General features: G+C 39.0%; 2 protein-coding genes across 3 annotated transcripts in view; both read right to left on the bottom strand.

The window, feature by feature from the left end:
* LOC145466437 (uncharacterized) overlaps window positions 1–27,300 on the bottom strand; it is a 96,893-nt gene that overhangs the window by 53,058 nt on the left and 16,535 nt on the right. The window lies entirely within an intron of this gene.
* On the bottom strand, window positions 26–25,827 carry LOC145466460 (uncharacterized). Of its 2 annotated transcripts, XM_081450182.1 has the most exons (8): window positions 25,470–25,827; window positions 24,367–24,479; window positions 16,163–16,266; window positions 15,920–15,961; window positions 1,536–1,773; window positions 1,290–1,350; window positions 181–1,091; window positions 26–96 (listed from the first exon to the last, which is right to left on the bottom strand). In XM_081450182.1, exons 1-7 carry the CDS (start codon window positions 25,541–25,543, stop codon window positions 569–571), a joined length of 1,155 nt encoding a protein of 384 aa, XP_081306308.1. In that variant the 5' UTR covers window positions 25,544–25,827; the 3' UTR covers window positions 26–96; window positions 181–568. The 2 variants fall into 2 exon arrangements, with proteins under 2 accessions (XP_081306308.1, XP_081306307.1); XM_081450181.1 differs by having other exon boundaries at window positions 15,920–16,266.

The raw sequence follows: 27,300 nt of genomic DNA, 5'->3' as shown, positions 1-27,300 counted from the left end.
GAGGACACTGGGAAGTCCAGGACTGGCACGTGTAACCTGACTGTGTCACTGATATATTTCCGCGGTATAACTGACCGTTGTCATAGGAACACGCGTCTATTAAGACAGGGATAAACAATTTTAACGTTGCTGCCTCCAAATAAATGGCTATTTTAAAACGTTCAAGCAACTTCTACTTACCGCTGAAGTCATCTCTGCGTACGTTTTTTGTAGCAAGAAATAAGAAAAGATTTTTTCATGTGATTCCCAAATTCAGGTTGAAAGTCATAAACGTATTCTTAAAAGAGTCACAAATAGATCATTTTCAAAACAGAGCCTAAATTTTTCTGTCTCAATTTAGACTACAAAAATTAGAGAAATTTAACACCTTAAGGGCCCGACCAAACGCAGGTAAGATATTAAGGCGACCCATTGCAACACTGTCGCATAACGAATGAATTAGGAAAATGCAGAAAATAATCGGTTTTAAGTGTGTAATGTAAAAGATGCTCGAGATTGTCCCTTATTAATTAGTGTCCCAGCCCCGTATGACTACTTTTATCCCTCCTTTATTATATTGGCTAATCCGCTATTTATCAGCTAGACAGTTACCTTCTAGTTCTCTCGGATAATAACACTCGGGGATGGTACCCCCGTTTCTTCTAGGTAGCGTCGTGCAGTTAATCAAGTCAAAGCTAAAGCCCTCTGACCCTTCAAATAACTTTTTTATTTCACGAGCCCTGCGGTACTCTTCCTCGCAACGCTGCTGGACCATAACCTCGCAGGCCTCCCTACAGACCGGTACTGGAAGAATTTTCGAGGAGGTATTGTCGCATCTTCTAAAGTAGTGGTTGCAATAAACTAGTTCTACAGTTTGAAGACATTTATCAGAGATATCGTCTTTATTACGTACACCTCCCTTTGCCGTTATAATGATATTTTTAAAGATCTTCAGCAGGTTTTCCTTTTCCTTTTTTTCTTGGTTTGATAGCGAGCCATAGATGAGGCGTTTTCCAATTATCTTCGAACACTCTCCCTTCACTCCGTACGTGTATTGCTTACAGGCATTTCGCGATGGGGGACTGGGATGAGCTGGGACACAGGTGTTACTGCTGTGGAGCGAAGGAACAGAAAGTTTGTTGAAGTTAGATGTGGAAAAACGACTCGGTTTTCCTCCGTTAGGAAGTGATCCAAGGACGTAATCCAATACTTCGTGGTTATTGTTTGTGTGCTTGCAAGAAAGGGTTACTGAACATAGCCCTGTTGGAGATGGCACCATTGAGGTTTATTCAAGTTTAAGTCATACTAACCGTGTTTTGATTCCCGTCTTTGTGTCATTATTGAACTGCAAAGTGTCGTTTACATGGACATCTGTGGAAAATCGAGACTGTACTAAAAATTTCCTCTGAAACTATCATGCAAAATGAAACATTAAAATGATACGAGTTTTGAATTCTCTGGAAATAATCTTCAAGAGGAATGGATATTGTGAATTTCAGAGAACTCTCCTGCCCCAACCAGTATGAATTCGTCTAATATCGGAGAAGATAGCCTACCTAGACAGCAGTTCTGCACAATCGTCTTCGCCACAGGTGCAAGTTCTGCAAAACTAGAAGCAAAAAACACCTTGTCTTTTGAACTGGCTATGTCCTCCAGCTGTTGACGGTCAATATGTCCAATACCAACGGAATAGACCTGGATTTTCTTTAATTTAAGTCCTCTAGATGCGTCAGTAAGCTGTGGATATGGAACTCTGCGTGTTGTTTGATGGCCGTCAGTAATAACAATCGCAATCTGCCAAAGAGATTTAAGCCTGTAAATATTTCCCCATTATTATATGGCAAGGTAGTCTTAAGATTGATTGGCTCTCAGTTTGGTCGGCATTTTGCCATACTATGGTGACGCCTATGGTCATAAGCCGTGATTTTTTGGTTTTCGAAAGCCGGAAAACTCAAAAAACAACCATAACCCGAGTGTCATATAATATACTACTATGTAACCTAGCTTGCTCGAGCCGTACTGGGGAATGTTGGTCTTCGGTCGTTTTTGTACGAACCGAGCGCATCCAGCTCCGTACAAATACGACATCGGGTCAATATTCCCTGTACGGTCCCCTCTCTCGGTTAGTTAGTAGTTAACATTTTGTCCTTCTACTTCTTAGGTGTGACTTGAGCCAAGAGAGGATGAAGAGTAAGAGAGTTATATAGGCCTTATTACCAAGGTAATCCTTCTCAAGGTATTCTTACCCCCGGCTTCAGAAACCCAGGAGAGTCTAGAAGGGGCCTGTCTGTTACGCGAAATGTGCTAACGTGGACAGCCTAAGCAGTTTTAAATGCTTTTCATCCTTCACCAAAGCTTCTACGCACAACGCAGGGTACGATTATCTATTTTAAGATAACCGCTGAAATTATCGCGCGCTCATTGGCTAATTTTCATTAAAGTGGTACTATGACGAAAATCGCATCTCTCCTATCTAAGCCATTTTAAAATATAAACAAGTAGTCTGCATGAGAAGAAAAATGCCGTTTACTGTTTTGAAATGTCTCTTTTCGTTCCTGAGATATTCAAGTTTTTAAAATATGCAAATTAGCCAAATGATGACGTCATACACTCAACCAAATTTTGAACAGATATGATGTATCAGAAATGCTTGATTCTTTGCAGTAAGACTCTACTAAATTTGCTCCACAATACGAGCTTAACAGTTCTGTTACCATGGCAACATACTGGGCTCCAGACCTCCCCAATATTAAAGGCTTTTATGGCCATCTTTGGCGATCTATTTTGATATTTGCTAATGGTGTTTCATATGCACGATCCAGCAAACATATAAATATGTTAGCTCGAGTTCTTGGCCTCGTTTAATGTTTTTCAAGCTGAAAATCAGTAACATATTGAAATCAAGTGGGTGGGGACTAGAAAAGAGTGAGTTGCCATGGGAACAGAATTTTTTTTATAGCCGTAAGTGTGTTTTATATAGAACTATTAGCCTACCAAGTTTCAATGGATTCTGCTGAAAATTGACGGAGATAGCTCTATTCACATACTTAAAATAATATTGGGTTGAGTCAGGAGCCATAATCGGGGACGGAGACCGTAAGTCTCGGGATTCGCGCACATCTATGATATGGGACAATTTTTCTATTTTTAGAACAAATTGCGCCATCCTGACGTCATATATCCGCGCGGATTCACGCACATGTCAGGAGCTCTCGCGTGGATGTTGTCACGTTGCGGGATCAAATGGTGAGAGTTGAGAGATTCTCTTGCGTATTTTTCACAGCGATGGCAGGGAATAAGGCAGGGAATACGAACCAGGGCGCTTATATGTAGTTTTATGCTCTGAGCTAACGGAAAAGGTGGGTTTTTCAGGGTCGAAAACAAGACTTGAATTGAATTGGGAATGAATAATAAGATCTGCTCTCGCTAGTTGTAAGCTTACGCGTATGCTTAAGAATATAGCAAGAAAACTCTCTACTCTGGTATCGAGTTAATTTGTGAGTTTCTCAGACAATGTTTAATCATAACCAAAACCTGTTTTGATGGTTTCTTATTGTCTCTGCTTGTTTGGTGAGTTTGCAAAGGTTTTTGAAAGGAAAGTCTGACGCGTACAATTAGCTCATTTGCATAGTGCAGCTCGTGCACTTTCAAGTCCGAGTCGGTGTTTTCAATTGTCAACAAATCTTGACAAAGATTTCTTTCGTTATCTTTTGTGCTGAGATGCTGCAACAAATTTCACGAATGCAAAAAAGGCTACTAACATCATGTGTGTTTCTTCAACATAAGCACAGTGAAGTTTTACACTGCGAAAATGAAAATAGACGAGGAGTTTTGATAACTCGATCAACAAAATCGAAATCGTTATTCCAAGTTGATTAAAGAAAGCGTCATCGTAACTTTGCTGATTGTTTCTGCTTTATTCACATATTTTCAGCTTAGCTTTTAATATGTTCTCAAACATTTATCAATCTTAAACGTATTTAAAAACCATAGAGCTATTGTTTGAGTTCGATGTACGCTTTCACACGAAAGTGCGGCGGAAGTACAATTTGTCATGTTTAGTGACTGTACAAAACACGCATCGGCGGGCGCTCTCATTCATCGACAACAGAGAATTTACTGGATTTTTACACGAATAAAACTGAGCAGTATCTACGGACGTACAGTTATTAAGCCTCGATGAAACATCAAGCGTTGCTTACAATTCAAGCGAAACTCAAACTAGCAATTATTGTGTTTTACTTTTCGGTCGCGATAGACTTACAAATTCCTCGCAAGCGTGTGGCAAGAGGAGCTATGAAACTATGAAGTCCTGAAGCTCTGCTATATCTAAATATATCCAGCTAGTTTTTTGCTGTGTAATGGAAAAGCTGTTAATCTTCAACATATGTGAAATTTAAAGTGGAGTAATGTACAACTCATGTAAAAGAAGCATCAGTCGGAACACAACTTGGTCAGCGATATATATAAGCTTACAGCGGAACATACCTAAATTCGACACTGTCTTACTTCACTCAAACTGGAGCAGCTTACGACGAAAATACTTAAGCAAAATTCCAGCAGACGTACACGCGTTGAGTTGTGGGGCAAAAACATGAAACATTTCGGGAATTTCGGACGCCATTTCCCCCGCGCGACATCCGCAAAAATCCTCGCAGCATGTACGCGCGTGTGCCGCAGGTGATGGCGCAATTTGTTCTAAAAATAGAATTATTGTCCCATATCATGGGGACAACCCCAATACTTGAAATGGCGCGCGCTTACGGTCTCCGTCCCCGATTATGGCTCCTGGTTGAGTGTATGACGTCATCAGTCATCTCATTTGCATATTTTACACATTTTTCAAACTTAAATATCTCCGGAACTACTGCAGATATTTGAAAACGGTAAATGGCGTTTTTATTCTTTCATGGAATTCTATGTGATACACCAGGAGCCATAATCGGGGAAGGAGACCGCAAGCGCGCGCCATTTCTAGTATTGGGGCTGTCCCTATGGTATGGGACAATTTTTCTATTTTTAGAACAAATTGCGCCATCGCGTGCGGCACACGCGCGTACATGCGTGGATTTTTGCGGATGTAGCGCGAGGGAAACGGCGTCCAAAATTCCCGAAATTTTTGATGTTTGTGGTCCACAACTCAATAGGTTTATGTCTACTGGAATTTTGCTTGAGTAATTTCGTCGTACAGCTGTTCCAATCTGAGTGAAGTAAGACCGTGTCGAATTTAGATATCACCCGCCTTATATCACTAACCAAGTTGGGTTTCCGCTGCTTCTTTTACAAGAACTCCGTGCATTACTCCACTCTAAATTTCACATATAATGAAGATTAACAGCGTTTCCATAACACAGCGAAAAACTAGTTTCGGATATACACCGAACGCAAATATGGCGGACCACTCGGTCGGCGCCCGGAACGAGTCGCATGAAAGCGAAGCTAGTCAGGCTTTGATGTTTTGTTTTGACAATGTTTCTCCAGAAAAGTCTTGCTTCGTCGTCGATCTGGTCTGTTTTATTTAGCTGTGGCTGCGAGCTGCTGTGTTTCTGAACGCCACGAGAAGGGATATAAATTTTCCACCGTTCGCCTCTTAAGCTTAGGGAAAATAGTGGATCAATGCAATTCGTTGAGACGGAGGAAAGGAGTTCACGATCGCCGCAGGAACTAAAGTTTGTTCGCTACATTTCACATTAGAAGATCTTGAAAAAATCGTATAAATGACGAGCTTATGTGGTGTCTGGTGGTGTTCCAACACGATTTACATGGCCAGTACCTTCCCCAAAGTAAAGAAAAGCTCCTCTTAAAAGACATCCTCTGTCTCAAAGGAAGAAGTTGACTTCGCGTCCACTCGCACGGAATCGGACGAAACAAATACTACGGTGTAATAACCAAGCGAATGAACTTCAACTGCCCCCATCGTTGTATCTAGTGAATGCTTTGAGCCAAATGAGAACGACTTAGAGCTAAATGAGGTCGCTTACACATTTTCTAAGATCTCCCAGCCTGAGCGAACAAACGTTAACAGTTCCCTCGGCGATCGTGAACCACTTCCCTTCGTCTGTTTTCCCTGAGAGGCGACCGCGGAAACGAAAAAAAAAAAACCACTTTCTCTGCTGTGGAAGATTTCAATTCCTTCTGGTGGCATTCAGGAACACAACAACTTGGAGGGCGAAACAAAAACAGACCAGATCGACGGCGAAGCAAGACTTTTCTGTCAAAACAAAACATCAAAGTCTGACAAGATTCGCTTGCATGCGACTCGTCCCGGGCGACAACCGAGCGGTCCGCCATATTTGCATTCGGTGTATAGCGGTGTTTTATAACTTCAAAGTTTCCCTCCTCTTACCAGACGCTTGCGGGGATTTCGTCAGAGTCTATCGCGACCGAAAAGTAAAATAAAATTGTAAGTTTGAATTTCGCCTGAATTGTAAGCAACGCTTGATGTTTCATCAAGGCCCAATAAGTTTACGTCTGTAGATACTGCTCAGTTTTGTCTGTGTAAAAATCCAATAAATTGTCTGTTGTCGATGGATAAGAGGGACCGCCGATGCGTGTTTTGTACAGTCAGTAAACATGACAAATTGGACTTCCGCACTTTCGTGTGAAAACGTTCATCGAACTCATACAATATCTCTATAGTTTTTCAATATGTTTAAGGTTGATAAATGTTGGAGAACATATTAAAAATTTAGCTGAAAATATGTGAATACAGCAGAAATAATCAGCAAAGTTAAAATGACGCTTTCTTTTATCAACTTCAAATGACGATTTCGATTTTGTTAGTCGAGTTATCAAAACTGCTTGTCTATGTTATTTTCGCAGTGTAAAACTTCACCATGTCGAAGAAACACGCATGATGTTAGTAGCCTTTGGCGTTGGTGAAAATTGTTGCAGCATCTCAGCACAAAAGATAACGAAAGAAATCTTTGTCAAGATTTGTTGACAATTGAAACTGCACGCGCTGCATTTAATATGCAAATGAGCTACTTGTACCATGTATAATAGAAGAGACTGGATTGGAAACTATAGGTCACGTGTAGTGTATTGAGCGCGCTGATTGGCTAAGGGCATATTTCAACATGGTGGAACCTAGTGGAAATTTATGCCGTACAAAATGGTGTGAAAATGGCGTAAGTATAGGACAATTTACTGTTGTGTACCCTCGAGTTTTTGTGTTTTCGGTTAGGTGCAACACATTGATAAATATTTAACTGCCTTTTTTTCTTTTTTTGTCCAAACCAACCCGCCCAAGCCACACACGGATGACAAAGGTAACAGTATGATGTTATGGTTTTAATTCATTTTTTCTCGGGACGCCGAAATTTGCGTCAAAAAATGGTCAACTGTCATATTTCAAGCATAAATCCATTATTTTTTTTGACACATTTTTCTCATATTTCTTCGGCTTGTAAAAGTAAACTATAACGTTTACAATTTAATTCAAACTTCAAATTGTGGCTTGGTCATATTTTCGGCGCTGATATGTTATTTCTAGCGTCTAAAGTCAGAGGTTAAATTCTTGTAAATTCTGAAGTGCGTTGACGTATTTGTTCGAACATGCATGAGGATTCGAACATGCATACTCATTCAAATAGTTGGACGATGTCTGAGCCCAAAATCAGCTAATCGCTCTCAAAAGATATATGTAAAGAAGCTTCGCTTTCTGGGGAAAATTCGAGGATTTAAGCTCATAAATATAATACAATTAAATTTTGCGAAAGGCTCAGGGACTTTGTGCCAGTTGTTTTTATAGCTTCAATTCGCTTGGCTGGTAGAGGGTACAACATGTTTTCCATAGAGGAGAGAGATATTAGCCTTGCAACAAATTAAGTGATTTTGTTTTTCTTTCTACAGGAGTTGACATCCCTTCATGATGAACACTAGTGTTTGACTAGCACATGGGATGGTGCTTCTCCACACCGTACATTTTACTGCTTTCATTGCCCTCCAGGTGTACCTAAAGGGATAATTATATTTAAAACTGAAAATGGGTATGCTATGGACACGCGGACTGTCTATTTCATTTGAGATCCTGCGCATTTACTTAAAACAGCTTTTGGTGGAACAGGAGCGAAAACAGTATTTCTTAAATGACCAGACTTGGGAGGGGCTACAGATTTGTGCAAAATCTTTTGTAAAAATAGTCCAGTTCTCTCTTCCCATCCAAGAGGTTGATTATGATGTTGCAACAAAGTTCACCAAGATCCACGTTAGAAATTCTTTAGCAAGTTAAAGGAGCTATGCCACGGTTTGTGCATCTTCAAAAGATTAGCCTAAATTTGTCCAGTTTGTCGTTCATAATCTATGTCAATCTTCAACTATTCTTCTTCCTTTATGGTTTATTATTATCTCTTTGGTGCTTTTCTTTAGTTTTAGTAGACTACTATTTTCGGCTCCCCTTCAATTTAAAGGTGATTTGCCAAAATAACTCAAAATATTGTGACTGAGCTTCTTTAAAAAAACAGGAAGAGAGAGGAGCATATAGAAATTTAGTCAGAGCTACACAAGCACAGTATTTACTTTAGCACATGGTAGTAAAACCGTGCAAAGAATCAAAAGAACTGCTACTGATTTGCTTCTAGTGAAACCAAGTTTGCAATTAGCAAGAGTTCACAGGGTACAGTAAAGATGTTCTTTTTTATATATATATTTCTATGTACATATTGGAATATATTTTGCAATAGAGTGCTTTGTATTTTTTTTATTGATCAGCAACCTTTGTCACACTTGTAATACTCCTATAGTATTATATCTGTCTGTCTGCTCCTTCGATTGTAATGTTTGTGTTTAAATTACATTTTTGTTAAGGAGCATCACACATTCTTGAAATTAAAAATTTACTTGTTAATTTAAAAAAAAAAAAAACAGTGTAATTTATGGTGTTGTGTTTATGTTGTTGCTTCAACTTATTCCTTAGAAAAGTTTCAGGAATATTTTTGGGTGGGCCTCTGTGACCACATGTTACCTTCGTTTATTGTGCAACCATTAAAGGGCGTGTCTTCTAGAACTTGCTGCATATAGTAAAGCATGTAGACCAGACCTGATGAAAGAGGCCTTAGACTCAAACAACTGGCAACATTACCATATCAAGATAAGGCACTGTGCCATGAGTCAACTGGTCCATGAAATAGACTGAATACAACAGTAAACATTCTACCCTGTTGAACTTAAATATTGTGTGTATAAAAGGAGAGAAATTAACAGGAAGATAATTTAAGATCTTGCTAGACCATGAACCAGCCGTTTCTAACCTCTCACATACCGGTATATTTTTCCTTGCCGTGCCTAATGACGAAATAATGCTAAAGTGCAAAAAGGCTTACAGGATATAAGTTCTCTTGTTTTGTCCTTGCACTCCCCATGGGCGACCAACAAGTATTTTCTCCTCGCAATATCAATATACTATTGTCAAGCGAACAGGTATTAAGAGCCACTCTCCCTAACCACCGTGTGAGGTGCGGCACAAGGTCGGGAAAATGGACCCCGTGATATTTCGTCCAGAGATGACCCATGGTATGCTAAAAATCGTGATATAAGTTTTAGGTTCTAGAGTTTTGACATTTTTGAGAAAATTACGAAAAACCGTCGACAACCCGTGAGGCCGAACAATCACAGAAATGAGGTCAAATTTCACCATCAGATAATCGAACTCGCGTGAAGGCGCATAGCAAATTATGGTTTTCCTTAGTTTATAATTTTATTTAGGAGGTATTGCTAAGCTGCTTTGGTGATGTTTTAGACTAACAATTGTAATTCCGAATTCCTGGAGAGCAAGTGAAGAGAACCGAAGTTTCTAGACTTTGAAAATCAAAAATTCCATACCGTTTTCAAACATCTCAAAACATACTCGGTATTATGTAGAATTCTTTCAAAATTCAATTCTAGCAAGTTCAAGAGCTGTTTTTGAACATGATATAGTTTTTTTCTTGGCAAAAGTTATTTCCGAGACGAGCGGCCCCATGCAAGTTGACCCAATTTGACCTTTCGAAGAGATTTTGTTTAATCAGGAAATGTAAACAATTCGACTAACCTTAGCTCGCTTTCCGAGCAAACCATTGAAAAACCCTGCCATTTCCCTTTAAAACTACCTAGTAAACCTGAGATAATACTTCGATGAAAGCTTACCATCCAAATGAGTGTTTGAAGGCAAATAATTTTGATGTTCTTCGCTAATTTTCCTGTGTCTTGCTGCCGTGCTCAGCCACCGGCCTTTTCATACGGCTACGGCATTTTCTTTCTCTGGCTTGTGCAATATTTTTGCGGCACCTGGATCCATGTCTTACATATAGAGCATCCTCTGGGTATGTATTGAGTTCTTTATTGAATATTTCTAATGAAAAGAGGCAAGAAGTTAAGGAACTAATTGAACTGAAAAATAGACCCAGATCGATGTCACGCAATCTTTACATCTAAGTGATCACGTGCCGCAAATACATCCGCGTGGATATTTTTGTCTTGCTCTTGTTCATTTCTTCATTTTGCTCCTTACTAACATACAATGTTTTCGTTCTAGTGTTTTTGTAACTTTTTTATTTGTAATCACAAGCGTATTTCGAAGGAGAGTTCTTTGTATACAATACTTTAAATCGGTGTATATACACGCAACACATTTACTTTTCCCATTTTCTAGTGACTGTGCAACAAGCTAGAAATCCTATCTAGTTTTAGCTCCAAACGTCAAATGCCTAGGCAGGTCCATTGCTAATGATTTCCTAAAGCTAGATAAAAGGGAATAGTAATGTATATTTGAAAAAGGGCTAGTTACTGGCCGCAAAGCGAGTTTTTGTAATTTGTATTAATTGTATTTACCAATTTGCCCATGGCAGGTGAGCACGCAAATAGGTCCCCTTCGTGGCGCATCTAACTTTTTAGGAATTATGCTCAACAAGATATCTTTTGATGCAGAAGTAGACGCACGCTTTTATATGATTCTCGAAAACTATCCCTTTCGAAACTGGAAATGATTTGCCTTTGGGTTCGCACAAGACATGTTTCTTTTCGAACGAGCAAAGAGCACGTAAAACTGTTTTGAGAGTTGCTATCGAGAGAGATCTAAGTTTAAAACAGATTATTACCAAACGCAAATAGATCTGTGGCAAACGGTTTGTTTACCTCTAAAAAGTTCTAAAAAAGTGTAATGGGCCGTCCTTTACCCCAAATACATTTTGTTTTCACTCACTTTAAATTCAAAGTTAGCACAAGGGTGGGGTAGGGGACTAGGGGGAGTGAATATGGTGTGGTTACGAACTCTTAGCTATTTTCCACTACCCACTGAGCTGAGCAATAGCTGAGTGCGCTAAGGAGAAAAACGTTGTCCCATTTTAAATTGAAAGAAAAACGTATTTTGAGCGAAAGCAATTGAGTGAATTACTGTATTAAATATTTTGAACAAAAGACATGAAAAAGTCTTGTGTATGTTTATATCACGATGGAAAATCTTAATTAAATTGTTGCAGTGGCCATGTAATGAACCGTTAAATGCATTGCGTGCAACATCAACAAGAAAAAGAAATTGTCTACATAGGAAAACTTCTTTCCCCCTCCCCCGTCAGAAAAAAAATTAATCACTTGGTCCGGAAGTGACGAAGGAAAGATTGCGTTACACTCACTAGACCGAGATTTACGTCTTGCGCTTAGGAATTTTTTTATTAGACAAGAAATTAAATGAATATCAAGAGGCTGTTCACTGAGAGTTAGATATTGGAACATATGGATTGATTTTCCGGAAGAGTGCTGCACAAGCTTAGCCTGGAACCGGCGTACAAGCTCGATGTCAAGATATGACCCTAAATTATGAAGCGCGGCAACAAGAAAGCAATGGAAAAATTAACTGAGAACATCAAAATTATTTGTCTTCAAACACCCATTTTGATGGTAAGCCGTCATCGAAGTATTATCTCAGGTGTACTGGGTAGCTTTAATGGGAAATGGCAGGGTTTTTCAATGGTTTGCTCAGAAAGCGAGCTAAGGTTAGTCGAATTGTTTACATTTCCTGATTAAACAAAATCTCTTCGAAAGGTCAAATTGGGTCAACTTGCATGGGGCCGCTCGCCTCAGAAATAACTTTTGCCAAGAAAAAAACTATATCATGTTCAAAAACAGCTCTTGAACTTGCTAGAATTGAATTTTGAAAGAATTCTACATAATACCGAGTATGTTTTGAGATGTTTGAAAACGGTATGGAATTTTTGATTTTCAAAGTCTAGAAACTTCGGTTCTCTTCGCTTGCTCTCCAGGAATTCGGAATTACAATTGTAAGTCTAAAATATCATCAAAGCAGCTTAGCAATACCTCCTAAATAAATTATAAACTAAGAAAACCACAATTTGCTATGCGCCTTCACGCCTGTTCGATTATCTGATCGTGAAATTAATTTGACCTCATTTCTGTGATTGTTCGGCTTCACGGGTTGTCGACGGTTTTTCGTAATTTTCTCAAAAATGTAAAAACTCTAGAACCTAAAACTTATATCACGATTTTTAGCATACCATGGGTTATCTCTGGACGAAATATCAATGGGGTCCATTTATCCAAACTTGTGCCACATTTTGTCAATCTCACTCGGTTCCTATAGAGAGTCGCTCCTAAACGAGAACAAGGACAAATGTCAACCACATGTAAGGGATATTGCTGGATTTAAGACCAAATTATCAGAACTAACAAAATGAGAAATGTATGGCAGACAGGAGAATTCATATTGAAATCTTGGGAGTGAAAGGGTCAACTTATATCAACACAAAGCTTACTATATATCATAAATGAATACTGACAGAATTTGAGGACATCAGTGCTTTCCGGATGCCGTTCTTTGACGTGCATTTCAACTGAATGTGTCGAGTAAATAAAGACCGTCGAAACGAAAAGTTGAAAGGTCAGCGTGAGAAAGGCTCCCTATTTTAATGATACATCGTTGGTGCCTGGTTCCCAACAGTCAGTGTCATTTTGTGAAAAAGAAAACCAAACGAAAAACGCAATTACTGTCAAAACATCAATTTGAAAACCTGGAAGATTCTTGCAGGCCTCGGATTTGACGAGCATTAATTATCGTGAATGTGTACGGTCCAGCCATTGCTAAATGTCCTCAAGAAAACCTTCCTACGATTTGCTGCCTGTAAGCAACAAATAGATGTCCTTGATATAATTATATCGCGATGCCAATGGAGGCATCGGCTTTTGTAAACACGAAGCCAAAAACTTGTGGACAATTACTTTTGCACTGGGATCAATTATGGCCGACCAAAACGGAATTGCTGTGAACAGGGGCACCCAACGACCGTTTTCTCTCGAATTCTTTTAAACGCTGTTTTAGGCTATCTGGAGTACTTTTAAAGCTCTGTAGGTTAATTTTAGGTTGCGCTAAAAAACTTTTATCTGTTCGGTTATTCTAGGGGAACTTGAGTATTCTCGAATTTACTAGGGCTTTTTTGTCCATTTACCGAAAACCTTAGGTCTTATCGCCTTTCCAAAAATGATAGCTGACCTTTTTTCGGTACCCAAAACGACATTTTTAACAATCTGAGAACAACAGACATTAAATTTCTCATATCACGAAAGTTCGAGGTGACAATTCTATTAAGAAAATCAGTGGCGATTAAAGGCCTTCCGAACAGACAATTTACCGAAACGATCTGTTGGGTGCCCCTGTTCAAAGCCAAACACTACGGGACTGCGGACCGCGGTAGCACTTCAGTTTAACACTGAGTCAATACATATTGACTCACTAGCCGAGTACGGACCAAGCACTACCGGAGCAGTAGATTTAAGGAGGGCGTGTGTGGCAGGGTATTCTGAAGTCGCTCCGAATCTCGCAACTCTAACCATTTAATCACGCAATGTGACAACATCCACACGAGAACCCACGACATGCGCGTGGATCCGTGCGGATATATGTTGTCAGGATGGCACAATTTGTTCTAAAAATAGAAAAATTGTCCCATATCATAGGTGCGCGCGGATCCCAAGACTTACGGTCTCCGTCCCCGATTATGGCTCCTGGATACACCTAAAAAACTCAAGGGGTAAAAGTTTGATCATAGTACCACTCAATAGACCACTCTTTCTAAGGGTTTACTGACGCAATAAACCACTTGGGATGTTGGGAGAACACGAGAAAAGCTTGTAAATCACTTGCCTAACGGCTCGTGATTTACAAGCTTTTCGAGTGTTCTCCCAACATCCCAAGTGGTTTATTGCTCCGGTAAACCGATAGAAAGAGTGGTCTATCGCTTTTATGAAATCTGTCAATGAGAGGAAAATTTATTGTACCTTCTTGATCAAGTTGCTTACTCTCATCAAATTCATAAGATGACGCGACAAACCAATCACAGCGACTAAAAGAATGAAAGCACAGACTCTGCGCCGGACACGAAATCCGCAGAGCAAAGCGACGAAAACATTTGACGCTAAGAAGGTTTTAAGAAAGGAAAGGAAAAGGTTATCGGTGAAAGGCAAAAGTGTATTAATTAACTAAAAAGTATTCTGACGGGGAAATGCAGGGATCACGAAAGTAAAAGGCTGTACGAAAAGTGTGCAAGTAGTCCAAACTTCATGTGCTTGGCGAAGTGATTCAAAGCAGTGTTGAACGATAACTTTCCAAAGTTTTGCAAATGGAATTAGGTTAGTTACAGAAACGCTACTTCCGAAATTTATTCAGAATTTATTTACGTATGCTGTTGCTAAATGAAAACTATTGCTTGAAAGCCGAGCTTATGAAAAAAGATAAAGCTTTATATGACGACCAACTTCTGATCCTTTTTTTCCTTGCTAATCATAAAATTGAGATTGGTTTAAAAAACTCCTATTTTCCACTAATTCACTAGCCAAGTTGTTATGGGACAGTTTGTTATTGGACAGATCAATAAGCCAATCACATTCAAATTTGTAGTTTAAATCAACCAATCACATTCAAAGTTGTAGTTACGTGCGTGAGTGCGCGCGCTTGCTTTTGTGTTTTTGGCGCCTAATTGCCGGTAGGAGGCGCGGTGGCCTTAGAATGTTTACCTCTCCTTTATGGGTATTTTAATGGAAATTTTCCCTTCGTTTCATAACTTGGTTATTCTTCTTTTCTCGTGTCGTCCAATTCGGCCTGTAATCATGCTCGTGATAAACAAGTCGGACTCCCCCTGCGCTGTCGTGCGATTTTGTTATCACTCTTATGATAACAGACCGAATTGGACTCCACTCAGTCCTATTACCATTACAAATTTCCATGTATATGTTGATAATAATAATAATAATAATAATAATAATAATAATAATCAATCTTATTTGTACTCATTCTTGCTAAAGAAAAAAAGTTGAATGAAAAGATATTCGTGTTATTGATATCTCAGCCAGTGAAAGCCAAAACTGTTTATTACATTTGTTATCGCTAGAGTTTCGAGTTCTCTAGTTCCCGAGTAGAGCTGCCATAGATCGGGAACCGTGGTTTACTGGCACAATAGAACATAGGTTTAGCAACATTATTGACCAATCAGAGCGTGCGTAATATCTCAGTTATTTTATAATTGTCAATAAGCAGACAGACGCATGAATTTACAATTTACGCGATGCGTCAACGAGCGAGGAGAGCAGACAATTTGAATATGTTATCGTAAAAAACAAATTGACGTCAAATTTTTATGCGTCTGTCCTGTTATTGAAAAAATTTCGCCACAGTTACTTTGACAATGTTATGACGAAATTGATGATCAATAACAGGACAGACGCATGAAAAACTGACGTCAATTTGTTAACTGGAGGACTGTGTAACAGAGATCTTAAAATTGCTTTAGAGAGTATTCCTTGTAAATACTCTGCCAAACCCTCCTTACCCTTACCCTAATTGTACGGTAACTACGCCGAAAGCTTATCTTTAAAATTTACACAACTAAAGGGGAATAGCAAAATAACCGGCAAATTAACTAGCCTAACTAAGTAGCTGATACTGCTTCGGCCTTACCTGAGGGAGCTCTGGTCTCATTCCAGCTCTTCTTATAAATACCTGTTGGTCGGCAAGAATCAGAGCTTTGTCAATAAACGTGGCGCCTCTCTGAAATCGGATTTTGTCGATAAGACTGTAGTATCCAGCCTCTGTAACTTGCGATCCTTTAAGTCTGTCGAATCTAAACTCAAGGACAGCGGTGGTGCTGAAGGTTACAATAGCAATGTGTGTTTTATAAGGGCCGACGTTGAAAACTTTTACCATGTCTTTCAAGAACTGCAACATCCTGACCCAGTTCTGCGAGCCAATGCTTCCGGATGAATCCACCAGAAAAGCCACGTCTGCTGCAGCTTGGCAAACAAATTCTAAATGACAGTAAAAAAAGGTAGGGAAAGTAAAATTACGACGATTAGAACTGTTAATGAATGAATCTTTTCGAGGATGCCATTTGCCTCCTCCGCATTTGTGAGATGTGATCTCGCGTCAATTTTGATTCAATGGGTCAATTTCGATATATTAAGATACCACCTTGGCTCCCGCGCTTCCGAAAAGAAACAGAATAAATTACTTCTCTTTTTTTTGTGTCGTTAGGTGAAAGTGGTAAAAAGATGCGTTTAAATTGTCTGTTCGCAGACAATTACACAGAATAAAGACTCAAGGCTGGTTTTCACTAGCGACGGAGTCATAAGAGAGCTTACGACCTAATGAAAATCGGAAATCGGTGTCGTTAGCGGAGTCATAAGCTCGACGCAGTCGGAGTCGGAAGAATCAGAACGTTTCGATTTCTCCCGATTCCATTTACGACTCCGGCCGTCGCTTATGATCAAGCGAAAACTAGGTTATCGGAGTCGGAAGCAAGAAGCAGAAGAACGAGCCAATCGCAAGGCCAGGAATCGAGCATTGTGATTGATTTATTTTCTCGCTTCTGCTTCCGACAATCTAGTTTTCACTAGATCACAAACGATTCCGTCTGTTTGATTTTCACCAGATCGTATCGCTCTACGCCTCTGATTACGACCAACCATGACTCCGTTGCTAGTGAAAACCAGCCTTAATAAAGCCCAAAACTTCACCTTGAAGAAACAAAACAGTAAGAAATTTTAAACTATGGGGATATATATTTCGGTGCTTAGTTTTCTCATCATGCATTCTCTCTGAATGACTTTCACAATAACGCATAACTAAGTGTGGTGGACGGTAAATAGGAATTTTTTTCCAATAACGATAAAACCTATATTGTGAGATGGTTTTTAGTTATGCTGACGTGACCGAGAGACATATAAACCAACAATCTCTATTGAAAAGATGCATGCCGTGCTTAACTGTCATCACAAGGAGGAGAACACGAATGACAACAGCTTTATTTATCCATTATTTTTATATATTAAATTACATAGCAGTATACATGTGAAATAATAAAATTAAAATAAGGGTAACTGACAACCCGGGATAGCCTGAAATAGTTAAAATGCTAGGTTGCCAGTTAATTACATTTATATTACAGTTTTTAGTCAGTAGCTAACTAAAGTAAACACACACAGAAACGTTAAATAAAATAAATGAAAATAAGGAGATTAGCATTATATAAATTATACAACTGTATTATCCTACGATTAACTGCACCAAAAATACCGGTATTTGTTTGAAGTCATTAGCAAAATTCAGAGAGTACAAGCCAACAATTTCTAGAAATACAAAAAAGAACAGAATGTCCACTAGGATATTCTTGAGCTTGTCCAGTTGCATCTTATGCTTAGCGGAAGTAGTAGTGGGAGTGCAGTATTGGTCATGCCGCAATGAAGAGAGGGAGGAGTTCCTATAACCCATATTTTAAATAATAAACGAGGTTTATCCCCGTAACACATTAAATGCTCTGTTTTTTTTTTAGTATAGCTCCTGTCCTCCTTTCTAAGATTGGAATAAGTACATTTTCTTTGCTCGTAACATGAATGAGTCAGGGTTTTAAAACTGGCAAAAGTAGCTCAGAAGTATCAAGTGAAAAATTGGGAAAGCGATTTCTTCCTAAAAAAAGATATCTCATATCGAAAAATGACTCATATTGAAAGATTTAACCTGATGTTGTCAATTTCGACGTGCGAATACCGTTTCAAATTTGCCCAATCGAATCCATCCTTTTTGGTTAATACCCCCCTTGTTGTAATGTACATCTCAATGTAGGTAGGGAAGAGGGGAGAGGAGGGGCAGCACTTATGGAAAGACTGAAATGAGTACGATCCCCGGGTACGCGAGCTGTAGCTACTTATAAGCAAGCGAGCAGCACTTTGTACAACGTCACGGTTTTAACGTTTTGTATTTATCAATATCTCCAATCAATTTACTGCACAGCTCAAGACACAAACACAAGTTTAATACCTAAAAACAATCCTTTTGCCAAATCTAACAAATAAACATAAACATAAACATAAACATAAACATAAACATAGACATAGACATCAACATAGACATAGACATAGACAGACATAGACATAGACATAGACATAGACATCAACATCGACATAGACATAGACATAGACATAGACAGACATCAACATAGACATAGACATAGACATAGACATACTGTAGACAAAGACTTCTCAAGCTCATTAATAATTCATGAAGTTTAAACAAAGGAAATCATGACCATGACAGTGTTTGGATATCTGATCTTAATTAGCATAGATTTTCACGATTTTATTTCTCCGTTTTTTCCTTAGTTTTAGTCTCGATTGAGAAGATATATCAAACACAAAACACCGTGTTTGACCACATTTCCAAACACCTCGAAGTTGGTCAAAAATACTCCGCTGCGCGTCGTATTTTCAACTCTCTTCTCGGTGTTTGGAAATGTGGTCAAACACGGTGTTTCGTGTTTGATATATTACATAGACATAGACATAGACACAAACACAAACATAATACCTAAAAACAATCCTTTTGCCAAATCTAACAAACGAGAGCCCTTCAAACAAACCAGAACCGTCTTGAGTTCAAGCCACGCAAAAAGAACAGTCAGCTTTTCAGGCCGCTTTAATTCGTCCTGCTTTGTGACGCTTATTTGTCAAAACATTGTTTTCTTCGTACTTGAAATTCCTCAGTAGCCGACTGGAACGACGTTGACTGTCACTCCGAACTAAGATTCGCCAATCAAGATCTCGATGAATTACATGCCTGTTTAGGTATTCCCGAAAAAAAAAATGACCTGAAGCGCCAGACAAACTTTCTGACACGAGAATAAACATAAGCCGAATAAAATAATTTTTGGTCACAGATAAATGTATTGATCAAACAGAGACATCAACACCCGCTCCCGGGCATAGCCCGGAAATTTTACTCGTTGCCACGCCCAGGGAAGGTGGGAGTTTCACACCATATGGGAAGGGTGGGAGTTAATTTGGACAGATTTCCGCGTAAATTGGAGTAAATCAGCTCGCAGAAAGTAAATTTTCAGTAACGATCTTTGGGATATACACCATATTCAGACCTTAATAAATTTTTGACCCGTAGAATCGGTAAATTTGTGATGTGATCTCAAATGTAGCTATTTGCGTACATAATTCGGTGGGGGTAAGACTTAATACAGTCGAACCTCCGGTAGCGACCACCTCTCGTAAGCGACCACCTCTCCTCAGCAACCAGACTTTTAAAATACCAAAAGTTTCCGAGTCAAATCACTATATTTTGAACCTCTCGTAAGCGACCGCGACCACTTTTAGAGCTGAGCTAAGAGTTTGAAATTTTCTTTTGTTTTTAACCTCCCATAAGGGACCACTTTACAGATAATAGAGTGCTGTAACATTATCGTATTCCTGGGTAGTACAAGAGACGGAAATATTTCAATGGGAAACCGGATTTTTTCTCGAAATTGACTTTTTACATGTATAGAATGTTTGAAACATGAGCTAAGTCTCTACAGTTACAATATGCTAATGAGGCAAAATTTTGATCCACTTTGGTCTAAGCTCTCGTAAGCGACCACCTAGGCTTGATACTTTGAGTGGTCGCTTTCACGAGGTTCGACTTGCATTGTTCGAACAAACCATGGTCCGGCGTTTTCTGTAGGTGAGCTACGCAACTCAAAGGTTTTGTTTCATTCATCATGACGCAACAGTTGTTAGCCGCGCACGCGAAAAAGAAACCTTAACTCTATTGACTGAGGCAGAGAGTGGAGCCATTCAAAATTTTACTGTCAAAATCAGGATTTTTCAAGGATTTTTTTCTACAGTTAGACGAAATCAAGTCTCTTAATAAATATAGCATACTTCGCAGCCGTTTTTTGGGAGCGTTGCGAAATAGACTACTTGCTCATTTAGGGTTATTAGTTGTAAACCGGGGATTAAGAGCCCATAACTGAGTACGAAATTCCTAATGAAAGGAAGCGGACTGGGGTGGATACAGGATTTTAGAAAAGGGAGTCGTGGGGGCATTCTACCCCCGGGAAGTTATCAAAATTGAGGTCCTGGGTAATGGGATTTCTGAGATTCTGAGGCCAAGTCAGCATTTTGGAATATCCCCAAACCGCCCCATGCGGGAAAGGCAAAGAAAGTGGTGGCTGGGTTGAGGAAACGCTTCTCTAAAAAGAAGAAAGATGCCTGAAATAACCAGTTTTTACCATCTAACAACTAGTTTACATTTTCAGAGCCCTCTCGTTAGGGACGAAACTCGCTCTCATATAAATACACCTGGAGTTTCCAGAATCTTCTCAAAAGAAGAAAATTTAGCATTTTCTTAAGGTTTCTAAAGAAGACTATTACATGAAAAATAGAACATCCCAGAAGGTTATTTCAGGTCACGGCTGAATGATTAGGGCACCATCCACCGTTGCCATCCTCATGATTCAATATAACATTAGCAGCCTGACTTTAATCATTTAAAATGGTTGTAGCTCTAAGTTGATCATCTTTAATGCGTCCATCCCCCATTCCCAGAGGAGACAGACAATCTACAGATGTGGTAAGACAGAAATGGATTTAGTTCATGCACATTCAAAAAGTGGTTGAAAGACAATCTTTTACAAGAGGCCGCAGAAATGCTCACTCTCTGTTGCTGGTAGCTAGAAGCTAGAGTACAACATAGGCACGCAAGGCGTGCAAGAGTTATTTTTTTTGTGAAGTCTCGGAGATAGGAGAATTCATGGAACTGTTTTTACAGTAATGACTGAGTTAATTTGACAAGTTTTTTCGGTTGCGATGTACAGCAAGAAAGAAACTGGAAATTTATGCTGTACATACGATGTTACATGGGTAATGGTAAGATAACTAAATAGTAAGCCTTAAAATGTTTGACTGAACAAACTACAGCAATCTGACACCTCTCCAGATTAATGTAGATACCATCTTATTTTCTAACAGACAATTTGATTCGTTCTTTGATAAAACCCACACTGTGATTTGTGTGACACGCGCACATGCATAACTCACTCACCGATCACATAGCCCTTCCAACCCCCAAGAGTAATTTTTGCTCAAAAATACTCAAGTTAAGAGAACTTTTCGCATTTTATACAAGTCGTAAGTTTACCCTTTTTACACAACACAACACAAAAACACTACTTCACCAAAAATTGAAAGAAAGGGAAAAAAGCCTCTCTGACTCGTTGAAAGTTAAATTAAATTGCACTTTAACTTGGTGCCACACAGTCTTCAAAGACCATTTGAACAGTTTTCATAATTTTACCTTTAAAAGAATGTCATAAAATGCCCATCAAATAAAAATATTAAACTGCTACTGCAGAGACGTAAAAACCGTCCAGAAACGAAGGCTTCTTTTTCGTTTAATATCCTGGGAACAATAGCCGATAACTTGTCAGCTCTAATTGAATTTACTCTCATATAAAAAACAAAAGTGTTAAGTTACCATTTGTAACTAAAGATAGCAAACATCTCGTGGGAACAAGTGGTGACGATTCGTCAGCTCTAATTGAATTTACTCCCTTGTGAAAAACAAGAGTGTCAAATTACCCTTTGTTACTAAAAAATAAAAATTTCTCGTTATATTTGCATGCAACAAGAACAAAACAATCGTTACCTGCACTTACTATTGTAAACATTAGAACTGTTTCAAATCTAAATAGTCTCATCTCCTCTAAAACATGTCCTAAGAACTAGAAGCGACTATTCGGGACCTCTAATTGAATTTACTCCTTGTGAAAAACAAAATTATCAAGTTACCTTTGTAACTAAAAATAAAAATATCTCGTTCCATTTACATACTGATCTCGTTCATAACTAAACTCCTCAGCCTAACCCACAGAAAAATGTCGAAGTAAGCCCAATATATGAATACTCCCTCCTCTTTTATAGAAGAATAAATATGGCCGTTCTAAACTGTATCGGGATCAAATCTTCTCACCTACCCTTTACCTTTACAACAAGAAATTTGATTGGCTGTTTATAGTAGATCAAATCTGATTGGTGTGACATACATACATCTCTCGCTCACTCACTCACTCACTCACTCACTCACTTACTCACTCACTCACTCACTCACTCATCCATTGACCCGTCCATAACATACCCCGACGCGCCGACTAAGAGGTATTTTTTCACAAAAAAATAACTCAAAAATTAGAGAACAATCTGCAACAAATTAAGGTGACTAGTTGACTGCCAGAGACGATCATAGTCTCCTACAAGAGGTTTTAAAAGCTGTGAATGTTTGAAATAAATTTGTTATCTTAAATGTACATGTGCATGTAGTTAGTGACCAGACAAATACTTTCAAGAATTTGAAGAGCTTTAAGCAACTTTTATTTTCATTGCAAGTTCTAGTGTGTATATCCTTTTTGTACATGCAGCTGTTGCTTGATTCTGATGTCGATGTCACTACATCATTACAAATCAGGGTTTCATCCACAGATGAAATTTGGTGACTGTGACTTACAAAAGTAAGAACCATTTTGCATAGCTGAAAAAACAGTTCTAGTCGAATTGCACTGACATATTCCGCTTTCGTCCACAAGAGCTATGATTACGCGATATGATTACGATTATGATTATGTACAGTTTGAATCTGTTGACTGACGCAGAGAGTGAAGCAAAATTTATAGCACTAATTTGTTAAGTAGTTGACTTTAATTTTAACTCGATTATTAGTTTTAAACCGGAGATTCGGAACCCACTATCGAGTATGAAATTCCTAATAAGAGGAATTGGAAATGAAAAGAAAGTTACTGTGGTGGGAGGTATGCGGAAACTCTTCTCTCATGTCGTTGTGGTCTAGAATTCTAGATCAGAATCTTTCCTTTTCGGGTGTCTTTTATCCAAAACTATAATTAACTACACTTTCCCTTTTGTTGTGCAACCTGTATAAATAAGGGAAGGCAAGAAGTGATATTTTGGTCTGGAAACCGGAGAGGATTGAGGGTTAGAGAGAGCCCGATCAGTGATTCTGGAAAGGGCGAACCATCTTCTGCCCCGGAAAGTGAAATCTACGAATGACCTTATTAGGTGTTTTGTTATAAACTTCTGGCGTTTTACGAATCTCTTATTTATCAAAGAAATAAATAGTTGTTTGCCATTTTTTGTTATAAACGAAACTACATCTAACTTCAAGTTGTCGATTTTTTTTTTTATAGATGTCAGCGCTCTGATTGTTTAATAATCGGTCTCGTTCACAGATTATGTTACAATCTATTTTAGAAAATAGCTCCAAGAAAATACGCACGCTGATTGGTTCAAAATCGAGCGTTCCTACTAAAGAACTGGTTCACGCTTAGCGTGCGTATATGGAGTTATGGATGCACACGGGAAATTTGGAGAGCACGCGAGAACCATAAAAGTTGCTCGAGAACTCGAAAAAGCTGTGGAAACACTCGCCTATCAGCACGTGTTCCCATAGAAGGAAGACTTTGCGGTTTGCGTTATTTGCGTATTGGACAATTTCCCTTGCGGTATTTCGGTAGTTTTAATCTCGAACTGCGGAATTGCGGTATTCTCCGAACCTGCGGGATGCGGTTTTTTAACATTTTGGACGGTATTAAAAATTATCCTCCAAGTCCTCCAACCTTTTTCGAGCCTTTTCTAGTTTCCCATTAGAAAGGGTAAGATATTTTTTTGTTAATTGTTAGTCAACACGCCGATGGATGTTACTTATTTAGACAAAATAAACAAATTAAGTTAATTTGTTTATTTTGTCTAAATCGAAAATTACAAATTCCTATTTGCTCTTTCCGCGTTATTTGTTCTAAACTTGACATACAGAGTAATGGTTTCGGTATGACATTTCGAATTTCGACTCGGCCTATTGAATTGTTGCGATATTTGGCGACTTTATTTGGAACCCCCCCAATGTCCCTCACCCACAACATTTCTCGTTCTCTCAAACTTCCACTCGTGTTTATATGACTCGATAGAAACACGGTACATGTTTTCTATTTCTTAAATAAAACTCATAGGGTTGCGTTCATTGATTCGTGTGACAACTATAAACTATAAACTAAATGAAGTAAACCAAGAACTCTCGCTTACCATTCGTATGAGTGTTGCCTGCTGTTACTACAACCACGAGGAACCCAATCATCAAACACGACGATAGAGCTCTGAATTGCTGATCAGCCATTTTGTGTGTTCCTGTCTGACAACTGAGGATTAAAGAAAACGCAATAGAAATCTTTGGATTTCCTTGGGGCCTCACCGTAAGGTCATATGAGTGACGTTACCACATATCAAGTTTAATCAAACCATTTTCCGCATGATTGTGAAATAGATAGGGCACATCCGCACTGACAAAAATGTTGTTTATTTAGACATGTTTTCTGCTATCACCAACGCTTTACAAGTGCGGATGGTTTGTCGCAATTTTAATGGCACATGTTGTCCTAAGCGAACAAATCTTCAAACCAACGCACCGCCGACAAAATTTTCCCAAGTACAGCCATTTTTACTGATACATGATGAATCGTGGTTGGAACAAACTGCCCTCTATTCTTGTGGCTTCCGGTGATGGAACGCCCCTCAATTTTCTTTCGAAGAAAACGATTTTGTTTCAAAAATGGCCTGACCTTTCAGTCGGCGTACCAGTCACGTTTTCAACAACCGGAAAACGCTGAAGAACACATTTGAGTAGTAAAAATAAATGAAACAGTTGGAATGCTGATACGGGTAGATCTGACAAAAATTGTCCCGACAAAATTTGTCCTTTGATTTTGTCCGAGAAAATTGTTAATGTTAACAATCAAGTAAAGCTGAAGTACACATTGGAAGAGTATAAAAAATTAGAGCAAAATAGTTGTAATGCGGACATGGGTAAATGTCACAAAAATTGACCCGACAAAATTTGTCCTTTGATCGATTTTTTTCTAAGATTATTCTTAATTTGTCTGCCAGTGTGGATAGGCCCATTCAGAACAATTCCCTTTCTTCTCATTTGTGCAAAAAGAGCTCGCTGTTTCCTAAAGTAGCTCTCCTCATCTCCTATTTAAAATTGCTTTCTATTTCGACATTGACTAGATTCCGAGGCTACTCAGTTATGACTCGTCAGATCAAGTTTCCTGTTTTGTCATTCAGTCTGTGTTCTTTCACAGCCTCAGCCTCATCTTTAGTTATGAAACAGCTTCAAAATGTTGGCTTACCTTTCTCTTCGAATTCTCGACCTATATGATCTTCGATTCCTTTCTCTATCAGATAGTGAAAACGTCTTTCGCATCGAAATAATGATATTTCTAGCCTGCGACCGCAGTTGTATTGCCTTCAAAGACAAGCGGCAGCCGGAAATACATCTGCGTTAAGTTCGCAGGCTATGATATTTCTGGAAAGTTCTGGGACCTAACTGAACATCCGCTTCAGCAAGATTTTGGTTTGGCGCCCCTGAAATGTCATTCATCTTCCACCCTCAGCCAAATCCCCAGGGAGCTAGTAGGCTGCCCCACATTTCAGGCTAGCGCTCAGTTTCATTGTAGATCTTTGCACCCCGTTCCGATACTGGCTACGTAATTGGATGTAATTCAGATGCCGCGGTTGTGAACAGCGATTTTTTAGCTGCTATTAGACCAGGTATAATTTCGTCTCTTCAAAATTTTATTCAGAAGTATTCAAAGGAAGAGCAGATGACGAAAGATGTTTAAGCCATCGCCGGTTTTCCTTAATATACCTTTCGGTACTAATTTTTTATGTGAAATTCCGTCGTTTTCATGACACTGGACACGTTCACTCCCACCGTCAGTCGCTTCTTCTTGTGCGGAGCTTGCAGAACTTTTCAGTTTGCCAAGAATCGTGAAACTATGTACATCAGTTGACGATATACAGGAGCACTTTATGCAACTAATGGAAGAATAATTTGTTTATTCCCACACTCTTAATCGCTTTCAATAAATTAAATGAATCTGTCGGTTAAGCAGGAATCGCAAAAATAGCAATGTATGACGCGATGTGTTGCGTTTCGCTATCGACATTTCAACTATAAGTAAACAAGGAAAAAGCCGCGTAAGTGTCCGGTTAAATCTAAACATCGCCGATGAGGGGCGGTAGACGTTCGTCCAAAAGAGAACACCGGATCGCAGGTTAGTTTCAGATAGATTGCCAAATTTAACTTTAGTTCGGCTTTGGTTCTTCTAAATTTTCGAGTAAATCAATAAAATCAACTTCTGGTTTACAGCTACATCTTTATGACTTTCAGCATTGCACCTTCCCAGTTGTCGCAGCCGAGAGAGTCGAAAGATCTTTTAAGATTTTTATCCAATTAAAGAAGACGAAAACTGTGGGCCCATTTCATTCTCGTAAATTAGAAATATTTGTTATCAGCTGGTATTTGTTCCCCTCGTGAGAGGTTTGGCTCGTATTTAAAATCGCAAAATTGACGGGTTTTGGCAGGTTCCATGGTTTTGTCTTAGTCCAGAAGGTTATTTCAAGGCAAATTAAACAATCCCAGACGTCTTAGCGCACTTAGCTGGTGCCCAGTCTTCCCGATGTTTTGTGGTGCGAGGAAGTGATGGCCGTGGAACGAGTCTCTTTTAAAGAATGACTGAATGCGCAGTGTCAGATTTTTTTTACTGAATCCGATGAATCGACTTGGATGCTGACCAAGATTCTGTTCCCCACATTTTCCCGCCTTTCTGTTCTCGTTGCGGGCGTCAGCTTGTCATACCCAGGCATTATTATAGCCACGTCACGAGTTTCACTATCAACTGCTTCATAACGAAACTGATAGAACGGATACTCTAAAGCATACAGTATAGGTAGCACTCTAAATATACCGGGGTAGATGGTTCCACTCTGGGATGGTACGTGGGAACATGATCTCAACGTCCGCGAAGAAACATATTAATTGTTTCCTTTTATTATGTTATTTCATTATTTTATTTTACCTTATGCTTATCTTTTTTAAAATTTACACTGTCAATTAGTTTTACGTATTTCCGGTATTACGCAAATATACTACATAAGAGCACCTCCCAATCTAAAATT

Source organism: Orbicella franksi, chromosome 13 (assembly GCF_964199315.1).
Source record: "Orbicella franksi chromosome 13, jaOrbFran1.1, whole genome shotgun sequence".
Lineage (NCBI taxonomy): Eukaryota > Metazoa > Cnidaria > Anthozoa > Scleractinia > Merulinidae > Orbicella > Orbicella franksi.
This window is presented reverse-complemented; position numbering and strand designations above follow the sequence as displayed.